At 37.2% G+C, this 12,705-nt stretch overlaps 1 protein-coding gene across 2 annotated transcripts in view; it reads right to left on the bottom strand.

Annotated features, from left to right (window-relative positions):
- Positions 1 to 12,705, bottom strand: part of LOC128665781 (spectrin beta chain, non-erythrocytic 1) — a 351,315-nt gene that overhangs the window by 12,632 nt on the left and 325,978 nt on the right. For both annotated transcript variants that reach the window (XM_053719978.1, XM_053719979.1), the window contains 4 exons: positions 11,538 to 11,734; positions 8,784 to 8,935; positions 2,124 to 2,190; positions 1,080 to 1,127 (listed from right to left, as the gene is read on the bottom strand). In XM_053719978.1, coding sequence (XP_053575953.1) covers positions 1,080 to 1,127; positions 2,124 to 2,190; positions 8,784 to 8,935; positions 11,538 to 11,734 — 464 coding nt within the window. The remainder of the gene's footprint in view (positions 1 to 1,079; positions 1,128 to 2,123; positions 2,191 to 8,783; positions 8,936 to 11,537; positions 11,735 to 12,705) is intronic.

Consider the following 12,705-nt stretch of genomic DNA (forward strand, 5'->3'; position numbering starts at 1 on the left):
TTAATTACTGATATATACTATGCATATATAAACATTTATTGTGTGTGCAGACCTTATGTAATGCAGCACTTAATTACTGATATATACTGTGCATATATAACATGTATTGTGTGTGCAGACCTTAATTACTGATATATACTGTGCATATATAAATATTTATTGTGTGTGCAGACCTTATGTAATGCAGCACTTAATTACTGATATATACTGTGCATATATAAACATTTATTGTGTGTGCAGACCTTAATTACTGATATATACTGTGCATATATAAACATTTATTGTGTGTGCAGACCTTAGGTAATGCAGCACTTAATTACTGATATATACTGTGCATCTATAAACATTTATTGTGTGTGCAGACCTTTGTAATGCAGCACTTAATTACTGATATATACTGTGCATCTATAAACATTTATTGTGTGTGCAGACCTTATGTAATGTAGCACTTAATTACTGATATATACTGTGCATATATAAACATTTATTATGTGTGCAGACCTTATGTAATGTAGCACTTAATTACTGATATATACTGTGCATATATAAACATTTATTGTGTGTCAGACCTTGTGTAATGCAGCACTTAATTACTGATATATACTGTGCATATATAAACATTTATTGTGTGTGCAGACCTTATGTAATGCAGCACTTAATTACTGATATATACTGGGCATATATAAACATTGTGTGTGCTGACCTTTTGTAATGTAGCACTTAATTACTGATATATACTGTGCATATATAAACATTTATTGTGTGTGCAGACCTTTGTAATGCAGCACTTAATTACTGATATATACTGTGCATATATAAACATTTATTGTGTGTGCAGACCTTATGTAATGTAGCACTTAATTACTGATATATACTGTGCATATATAAACATTTATTGTGTGTGCAGACCTTATATAATGCAGCACTTATAAGCATAATTGTTAACCGAGATCAAACACAGCTGATACTTTATTCCAGGACTAAGCTCATTAGAGTATAAATCCTCTATCACCTACAATCTCACATTAGTAATTGGCTGCACGTTGCTACAACTTGCGACTGCTTCCTGCGGATCTTACCTGGTTTTCAGATAAGCTGTCATCTAACCTTCGCGTCTCAGTTGACGGCTGTTAAATAAAGACAGATGGTTACATTGAATGAACTTTAATACAATGTTATACACCTTTAAAACCTTAAAAGATCTAACCAACCCTATTTTTTGAGGGCCATACACTACGCATTTCAGAATTTTCAGATGGGCTCCATATATTAAGCAGCCTGAAACGGATGTTAAGAAGCAGCGGTCATAAGACCGCTGCTCCCTAACCTTTCCACCACGTTTAGGTGTTGGATTGAAATTATTCCGATGCAATTGGGATGATTGACAGCCCCTGCTAGCGGCCAGTGAGCAGGGGCGTCATTGCACAAGTATGTCATCAGAAATGTTTGTGTAATGTTAAAAGCGGACAGTGTTCTCTGTCCGCATTTAGCGATGTCCAGCGGACATGATTCACTACAGCGAATCATGCCCGCTCGGCACTTGTTCAATCAACCCCATAGTCTCATGTGATCATCAGATTTAGTAACATTATGACACATACAGATAGACTCTGGGCAAATGTAAGTATAAAGATAAAAATAAGATATAAAGAACATTGTCAGGTTGTTGTGTAGTATCTGATAAACTTACATTGTTTTATATTGATCGTATTAGAAGGGCATCCGGCACTATTATTTAAAGGTCTACTCTAAAATTGATATTGTTTAAAGAAACAGACAATCCCTTTATTAACCATTCCCCAGTTTTGCATAACCGACACGGGTTATATTAATACATTTTTTACCTCTTTTGATAGACTTGCCTTTTAGCCAATCAGTGCTGACTCATAAATAACTCCATGGGGGTGAACACAATGTTATCTATAGCTCACTGAGATAAGAGGCTGTCTGTAGTTACTTAGAAACAGGCAGAAATGTAGAGGTTTGAATGTTATAAAGAATATTAATATAACAGTGTTGGTTGTGCAAAGCTGGGGAATGGGTAGTAAAGGCGTTATCTATCTTTATAAAATGTCATTAAAACAAATGTAAATAAGCAAAATAGTACATTGAAAAACCAATACCTGTGGTGAGTCAGAATCTGTGTACACGCCGTTAACCGACACTGGCTCCTGTAAGGAATATTGCAGCCTAGAAACATCACAAAGAAATTTACATTTTTAGACAATACAAAGTATACTTTAAATGGGCACTAATAATCCAGACCATTTCCTTTTTGTAGTGGAACTTTATATTATAATATGTCTGTCTATCTAATCTATCTATATCTCCCTCTGTCTATCTATCTATATATCTCCCTCTGTCTATCTATCTATATATCTCCCTCTGTCTATCTATCTATCTATCTCCCTCTGTCTATCTATCTATCTCCCTCTGTCTATCTATCTATCTATCTATCTCCCTCTGTCTATCTATCTATCTATCTATCTATCTATCTCCCTCTGTCTATCTATCTATCTATCTATCTCCCTCTGTCTATCTATCTATCTATCTATCTCCCTCTGTCTATCTATCTATCTATCTATCTCCCTCTGTCTATCTATCTATATCTCCCTCTGTCTATCTACCTAATCTATCTATATCTCCCTCTGTCTATCTACCTAATCTATCTATATCTCCCTCTGTCTATCTATCTATATATCTCCCTCTGTCTATCTATATATCTCCCTCTGTCTATCTATCTATATCTAATCTAATCTATCTATATCTCCCTCTGTCTATCTATCTATATATCTCCCTCTGTCTATCTATCTATATATCTCCCTCTGTCTATCTATCTATATATCTCCCTCTGTCTATCTATCTATATATCTCCCTCTGTCTATCTATCTATATATCTCCCTCTGTCTATCTATCTATATATCTCCCTCTGTCTATCTATCTATATATCTCCCTCTGTCTATCTATCTATATATCTCCCTCTGTCTATCTATCTATATATCTCCCTCTGTCTATCTATCTATATATCTCCCTCTGTCTATCTATCTATATATCTCCCTCTGTCTATCTATCTATATATCTCCCTCTGTCTATCTATCTATATATCTCCCTCTGTCTATCTATCTATATATCTCCCTCTGTCTATCTATCTATATATCTCCCTCTGTCTATCTATCTATATATCTCCCTCTGTCTATCTATCTATATATCTCCCTCTGTCTATCTATCTATATATCTCCCTCTGTCTATCTATATATCTCCCTCTGTCTATCTATATATCTCCCTCTGTCTATCTATATATCTCCCTCTGTCTATCTATATATCTCCCTCTGTCTATCTATATATCTCCCTCTGTCTATCTATATATCTCCCTCTGTCTATCTATATATCTCCCTCTGTCTATCTATATATCTCCCTCTGTCTATCTATATATCTCCCTCTGTCTATCTATATATCTCCCTCTGTCTATCTATATATCTCCCTCTGTCTATCTATATATCTCCCTCTGTCTATCTATATATCTCCCTCTGTCTATCTATATATCTCCCTCTGTCTATCTATATATCTCCCTCTGTCTATCTATATATCTCCCTCTGTCTATTTATATATCTCCCTCTGTCTATCTATATATCTCCCTCTGTCTATCTATATATCTCCCTCTGTCTATCTATATATCTCCCTCTGTCTATCTATATATCTCCCTCTGTCTATCTATATATCTCCCTCTGTCTATCTATATATCTCCCTCTGTCTATCTATATATCTCCCTCTGTCTATCTATATATCTCCCTCTGTCTATCTATATATCTCCCTCTGTCTATCTATATATCTCCCTCTGTCTATCTATATATCTCCCTCTGTCTATCTATATATCTCCCTCTGTTTATCTATATATCTCCCTCTGTCTATCTATATATCTCCCTCTGTCTATCTATATATCTCCCTCTGTCTATCTATATATCTCCCTCTGTCTATCTATATATCTCCCTCTGTCTATCTATATATCTCCCTCTGTCTATTTATATATCTCCCTCTGTCTATCTATATATCTCCCTCTGTCTATCTATATATCTCCCTCTGTCTATCTATATATCTCCCTCTGTCTATCTATATATCTCCCTCTGTCTATCTATATATCTCCCTCTGTCTATCTATATATCTCCCTCTGTCTATTTATATATCTCCCTCTGTCTATCTATATATCTCCCTCTGTCTATCTATCTATATATCTCCCTCTGTCTATCTATATATCTCCCTCTGTCTATCTATATCTCCCTCTGTCTATCTATATCTCCCTCTGTCTATCTATATCTCCCTCTGTCTATCTATATCTCAATCTGTCTATCTATATCTCCCTCTGTCTATCTATATCTCCCTCTGTCTATCTATATCTCCCTCTGTCTATCTATCTAATCTATCTATATCTCCCTCTGTCTATCTATCTATATATCTCCCTCTGTCTATCTATCTATATATCTCCCTCTGTCTATCTATCTATCTATCTATCTCCCTCTGTCTATCTATCTATCTCCCTCTGTCTATCTATCTATCTATCTATCTCCCTCTGTCTATCTATCTATCTATCTATCTATCTATCTATCTATCTATCTCCCTCTGTCTATCTATCTATATCTCCCTCTGTCTATCTATATCTAATCTAATCTATCTATATCTCCCTCTGTCTATCTATCTAATCTAATCTATCTATATCTACCTTTGTCTATCTATCTAATCTATCTATATCTCCCTCTGTCTATCTATCTATATCTCCCTCTGTCTATCTATCTATATATCTCCCTCTGTCTATCTATATCTAATCTAATCTATCTATATCTCCCTCTGTCTATCTATCTATATATCTCCCTCTGTCTATCTATATCTCCCTCTGTCTATCTATCTAATCTATCTATATCTCCCTCTGTCTATCTATCTAATCTATCTATATCTCCCTCTGTCTATCTATCTAATCTATCTATATCTCCCTCTGTCTATCTATCTATCTATATATCTCCCTCTGTCTATCTATCTATATATCTCCCTCTGTCTATCTATCTATATATCTCCCTCTGTCTATCTATCTATATCTCCCTCTGGCTATATATCTATATATCTCCCTCTGTCTATCTATCTATATATCTCCCTCTGTCTATCTATATATCTCCCTCTGTCTATCTATCTATCTATCTATCTATCTATCTCCCTCTGTCTATCTATCTATATATCTCCCTCTGTCTATCTATCTATATATCTCCCTCTGTCTATCTATCTATCTCCCTCTGTCTATCTATCTATCTCCCTCTGTCTATCTATCTATCTATCTCCCTCTGTCTATCTATCTCCCTCTGTCTATCTATCTATCTATATCTATCTATCTATGCCTCTGTCTATCTATCTATATCTATAGGGCTGAACATTTCCAGTTCCCCTGGGTGAGTAGAAATTGAACTGTGGCAAGTAGTGAAAAAAAGCGAGTAAATCTTAAATGCACATTCACTCCCTATGGAAGGCTGGGTGTGCAGGTGCAGCAATGAAATGCTGTTGTGCAGATGGTGTGTTGGCGTGAAGTTAAGTGGCACTGTGGCCGCGGAGCGCAGCTGCGTCAGCGTAGAGGTTCTGAGAAGAGCAGGTGTCGTGGAGATGCAACATTGAGGAGGAGCATTATATACAGAAGTGCGGGTTATGTGAGGTAAGTAGGGCCCTGATCTGGTTGTTTTAAGGTCTAGGGGCAACACAAAATGAGGGGATGGGGCATGTGTATATAGAGAGAGCGAATTGGTCGTCAGTAGCAATCATCAAGCTAAAGACCTTCCATGGTTAGTTGTTCAAGTTACAACCCATAAAAAAAGAAAAGCAAATTGGACTCTAAGATTTGTTTCATGTTCCTGATGCCTTATACTGAATCTGCCCTGGTTAAAGGGACATTGTACACTCATTTTTTCTTTGCATAAATGTTTTGTAGATGATCTATTTATAAAGCCCATAAAGTTTTTTTTTTTTTTAAAAAGTATAATTTTGCTTATTTTTAAAGAACATTGCTCTGACTCCTAACCAAGCCCCAAAGTTTTATGTGAATACCGTCAGCTACCTTCTCCAGCTTGTTCCTGTTTGTGTAAAGGGTCTTTTCATATGCAAAAGACGGGGGGGGGGGGGGTGTCTTATTTCCCACTTGCAGTGGGCTTTCCATCTACCTTTTCAACAGAGCTAAACTGAAAGCTTCCAAGTACGTTTTTAAACCATTTTATACTGTATATTTATATCAGTATCTGTACACATTCTGTATAGTAGTGTCTGTTACATGCAGCTATATGACAATTAGTGTATACTGTATATTTATATCAGTATCTGTACATATTCTGTATAGTAGTGTCTATTACATGCAGTTATATGACAATTAGTGTATACTGTATATTTATATCAGTATCTGTACATATTCTGTATAGTAGTGTCTATTACATGCAGTTATATGACAATTAGTGTATACTGTATATTTATATCAGTATCTGTACATATTCTGTATAGTAGTGTCTATTACATGCAGTTATATGACAATTAGTGTATACTGTATATTTATATCAGTATCTGTACATATTCTGTATAGTAGTGTCTATTACATGCAGTTATATGACAATTAGTGTATACTGTATATTTATATCAGTATCTGTACATATTCTGTATAGTAGTGTCTATTACATGCAGTTATATGACAATTAGTGTATACTGTATATTTATATCAGTATCTGTACATATTCTGTATAGTAGTGTCTATTACATGCAGTTATATGACAATTAGTGTATACTGTATATTTATATCAGTATCTGTACATATTCTGTATAGTAGTGTCTATTACATGCAGTTATATGACAATTAGTGTATACTGTATATTTATATCAGTATCTGTACATATTCTGTATAGTAGTGTCTATTACATGCAGTTATATGACAATTAGTGTATACTGTATATTTATATCAGTATCTGTACATATTCTGTATAGTAGTGTCTATTACATACAGTTATATGACAATTAGTGTATACTGTATATTTATATCAGTATCTGTACATATTCTGTATAGTAGTGTCTGTTACATGCAGTTATATGACAATTAGCATATACTGTATATTTATATCAGTATCTGTACATATTCTGTATAGTAGTGTCTATTACATGCAGTTATATGACAATTAGTGTATACTGTATATTTATATCGGTATCTGTACATATTCTGTATAGTAGTGTCTATTACATGCAGTTATATGACAATTCGTGTATACTGTATATTTATATCAGTATCTGTACATATTCTGTATAGTAGTGTCTATTACATGCAGTTATATGACAATTAGTATATACTGTATATTTATATCAGTATCTGTACATATTCTGTATAGTAGTGTCTATTACATGCAGTTATATGTAATTAGTGTATACTGTATATTTATATCAGCATCTGTACATATTCTGTATAGTAGTGTCTATTACATGCAGTTATATGACAATTAGTTTATACTGTATATTTATATCAGTATCTGTACATAATCTGTATAGTAGTGTCTATTACATGCAGTTATATGACAATTAGTGTATACTGTATATTTATTTCAGTATCTGTACATATTCTGTATAGTAGTGTCTATTACATGCAGTTATATAACAATTAGTGTATACTGTATATTTATATCAGTATCTGTACATATTCTGTATAGTAGTGTCTATTACATGCAGTTATATGTAATTAGTGTATACTGTATATTTATATCAGTATCTGTACATATTCTGTATAGTAGTGTCTATTACATGCAGTTATATGACAATTAGTGTATACTGTATATTTATATCAGTATCTGTACATATTCTGTATAGTAGTGTCTATTACATGCAGTTATATGACATTTAGTGTATACTGTATATTTATATCAGTATCTGTACATATTCTGTATAGTAGTGTCTATTACATGCAGCTATATGACAATTAGTATATACTGTATATTTATATCAGTATCTGTACATATTCTGTATAGTAGTGTCTATTACATGCAGTTATATGAAAATGTGTGTATACTGTCCCTTTAACACAACTTTGCATCATGTGAGATATATATATGTGTGTGACATGTTAGGAGAGGGGACATTTACAGAACACACAAGCTGGGGAAAAAGTGAACTACAATGCAGAATGTGCATAAAGACATGAGAGTGATTGTGTCAGAGGGATTTGCACATATAAGTGTGATGCATCTTATAGGCAGACATAGCTCATGGCTTATAGGCAGACATAGCTCATGACTTATAGGCAGACATAGCTCATGACTTATAGGCAGACATAGCTCATGACTTATAGGCAGACATAGCTCATGACTTATAGGCAGACATAGCTCATGACTTATAGGCAGACATAGCTCATGACTTATAGGCAGACATAGCTCATGACTTATAGGCAGACATAGCTCATGACTTATAGGCAGACATAGCTCATGACTTATAGGCAGACATAGCTCATGACTTATAGGCAGACATAGCTCATGACTTATAGGCAGACATAGCTCATGACTTATAGGCAGACATAGCTCATGACTTATAGGCAGACATAGCTCATGACTTATAGGCAGACATAGCTCATGACTTATAGGCAGACATAGCTCATGACTTATAGGCAGACATAGCTCATGACTAAAATATTGAACACAATTTCCCTGGTTATTGAGCAACGTTGGATGCTTTGTTTGCACCAGACACTAATACGGTTGATGTTGTATTAAATGTAGCTGGATCTGTAGCAGACAAACCTCTCTTGTATAACAGCTGGTAGGGCCTGGTCGTCAGAGGACTGGGAATTCTGCAGAACCTCCACCTGCTCTGGTTCCGGCTCTGGTGGGGTTGGAGGTCGCCTCCTCCTCTCTTCCTCCTCTTTCCGCCTACGCATATCATTCACTTCCAGCTGCAAAACAAAAAGAGTAATAATAAAATGACTGATTAAATATTCAGAGCTAATACAGCACCCAGGAGGAAGAAAAGACAAAGTATCCTAGCTATTTAAAGGCACATGTAAGCTAGCGATAAACGTTTATGGTTATGGTAGAGCATACATTTCACAAAAATACTCCGCCAGTAGCTTGTCAGAGAGTTAAACGGATATTGCACTATAAACTGGTTTCCTCTTAATGTGTTTACAATGACTTGTTATAGTAGCTGCACTGTATACAATGTATGGGAATTTCCTCCTTTAGATTTATTTTTGTATATGAAATAACTATTTTGCTGATTCGGTCCTTAATCATCAGAAGAAACATCCCAACACAAGCCTGCAATCTCCCAACTTTGTTTCCAGTCACCCCCTCTGCCACTCTCTGCCCCCTCCTCCCAACCACTGAAAGTGAAGTGGCTTCCCTTGTGTCTTCCTCACACCTCACTACCTGCCCACTTAACCCTATTCCTTCAGATCTAAAAACTTCTGTCTCTCACCCTCACTCTGGCTTTTACTCACATATTCAACCTATCCCTTTCTACAGGCTCATTCCCTGCCTCCTTCAAACATGCAAAGGTCACCCCATCCTCAAAAAACCCTCCCTTGACCGTAACTCTTCTGTAAACTACCTCCCCATATCACTGCTCCCACTAGATTAAAAAATCCTTGAAATCCAATCTGGCTTCTGTCCCCAACACTCAACTGAGACTGCTCTCACCAAGGTTACTAACGATCTCCTTTCTGCTAAAAACAAAGGGTACTACTCTATACTCATCTTACTTGACCTCTCTGCTGCCTTTGACACTGTTGACCATCCCCTTCTCCTACGGACTCTCAGCTCTCTTGGGCTTTGTGACACTGCCCTCTCCTGGATTCACTCTTATCTCTCTAACAGATACTACTCCGTCTCTTTTGCTAGCTACTCTGATGGAGTACCTCAAGGCTCTGTCCTGGGTCCTCTACTCATCTCTATCTACACTTCTTCACTGGGTAAACTTATCAACAGCTATGGCTTCAACTATCACCTCTATGCTGACGACACCCAGATCTACCTTTCCACCCCTGCACTCTCTCCTTCTGTCAACTCTCACATCAGCGACTACTTATCTGGCATTTCCTCCTGGATGGCCTCTCACCACCTAAAAATAAATATGTCCAAAACCGAACTACTTCTAATCCCCCCTCTAACTCTACTCCAGTTTCTAATTTTTCTATCACTGTTGGCGGCACCACTACCCCCCCACATCACCCCAAGTCCGCTGCCTCTGAGTCACGATTGACTCAAATCTGCCCATCATTCCCCACATCCAACCTACTAACTGGCCTCCCCCTCTCCCACCTCTCTCCCCTTCAATCCATCCTAAATGCATCTGCCAGGCTAATCCACCTCTCTTGACGCTCTGTTTCTGCTGCGCCTCTCTGTGAGTCCCTTCACTAGCTCCCCATTCACAGCAGAGTTAAATTTAAAATTCTCACCCTGACCTACAAAGCCCTCACCAATGCTGCCCCACCCTACCTGTCCTCACTCATCAACAAATATACTCCAGCCCGACCCCTAAGATCCAATAAAGACCTGCTCCTTGCGTCCTCTACCATCACCTCCTCTCATGCTAGACTACAGGACTTCTCTCATGCGGCACCAACCCTGTGGAACGCACTTCCTCGAGCTGTCAGACTCTCCCCTAACCTCTCCTACTTTAAATGTTCCCTAAAGACCTTTTTGTTCAGGGAAGCTTATCACCCGACTCATTAACAAATGAACTTCACTTACCTAACAAGTTACCCTCATCTATCTCCTCACTGATGATATTCTCACCTTTGCAGTCCCCACCTCCTGTTTCCCATCCTCCTACCCACGTAGATTGTAAGTTCCCACGGGAATGGGGCCCTCAATTCCCCCTGTATTTGTGTGTAAAATTTTGTATTGTTTCTCCGTTGTACTTTTATCATTGTACCCATGGGCAGCCCTGTGGAATCTGTTGGCGCTTTATAAATAAAGAATAATAATAATCCATTATTCTCAAGAACATGCCTATATAAATGGGCTGAGCCTGCAGAAATAGCAGACTTTCTAATCTTATATATATCTCTCTAAACATTATTTATCTATTATACACAATGGCCAATACTTAGGTAATAAGATGTTTCTTTTCAATTGTGCTCTCTATCTGTTCCACCACCCCCACTGGTAACTTAAAAGTCGCTTGCTGTCTCTTGTTTTGTAGCTTTTCTATAGAGAATACTAAAGTATTCCTATTTTCAATATAGGTGCATCACGCAGACAGACCCTAATGTGCAACCCAATTCATCAAATACCCTGACAATAACCCACTGCTATAACCAAGAAGCAAATGATCACATGATAATTCCACCCGCATAAAGCCTTAAAAGCTTATTTCTTATCCAGCAGCACAAGCTGATCTGTTTAGCAGGAAATACTCCTCACACTATATTAAATATGCATTTAAGTGAATAATTCATCTGAGAGAGGGAGGGTCTGTGGCCTGTGCTCAGGTGGGAAAGGTAAGATTTGTAGACTTCAGATCAGTTAATGACAAACAAATCTGTATCTCACCGTTGTGAGTTTCTCCAGAAGGTAAATTCGTTCGTCCCAGGCAGACACAGATTTCTGGAAGGCATCGTGCCTCTTTATAAGGTTCTCCACCTCGTCTACGTTTGTACCAAGTTCTGAAGATCGGACGATGGGTTCTTGACTGGATAACCAAGCCTCTGCCACACTAGCATCTCTTCCAAACATCAGCACCTCCAGGACTGTGGGGGAGACGAGACACATGAAAGCTGGCAGCGATACACAGTCTGGCACCCCATGACACGGGCAGTGGCACAATTTTATACAGTAATTATAGATCATTATTCCTATTACACTAAACGTAATAAGTCACTAACGCCTAGATTTAGAGTTTGGCGGTAGCCATCAAAACCAGCGTTAGAGGCTCCTAACGCTGGTTTTAGGCTACCGCTGGTATTTGGAGTCAGTCAGGAAAGTTTCTAACGCTCACTTTGCAGCCGCGACTTTTCCATACCACAGATCCCCCTACGTCATTTGCGTATCCTATCTTTTCAATGGGATCTTTCTAACGCTGGTATTTAGAGTCGTGGCTGAAGTGAGCGTTAGAAATCTAACGACAAAACTCCAGCCGCAGAGAAAAGCCAGGAGTTAAGAGCTTTCTGGGCTAACGCCGGTTTATAAAGCTTTTAACTACTGTGCTCTAAAGTACACTAACACCCATAAACTACCTATGTACCCCTAAACCGAGGTCCCCCCCACATCGCCGCCACTCTATTAAAATTTTTTAACCCCTAATCTGCCGCTTCATACACCGCCGCCAGCTACATTATACCTATGTACCCCTAATCTGCTGCCCCTAACACCGCTGACCCCTATATTATATTTATTAACCCCTAATCTGCCACCCCCAACGTCGCCGCCACCTACCTACAATTATTAACCCCTAATCTGCCGACCGGAGCTCACCGCTACTATAATACATTTATTAACCCCTAAAGCTAAGTCTAACCTTAACCCTAACACCCCCCTAAGTTAAATATAATTTAAATCTAACAAAATAAATTAACTCTTATTAAATATATTATTCCTATTTAAAGCTAAATACTTACCTGTAAAATAAACCCTAATATAGCTACAATATAAATTATAATTATATTGTAGCTATTTTAGGATTTATATTTATTTTACAGGCAACTTTGTATTTATTTTAACC

This window comes from Bombina bombina, chromosome 7 (assembly GCF_027579735.1).
Source record: "Bombina bombina isolate aBomBom1 chromosome 7, aBomBom1.pri, whole genome shotgun sequence".
NCBI lineage: Eukaryota > Metazoa > Chordata > Amphibia > Anura > Bombinatoridae > Bombina > Bombina bombina.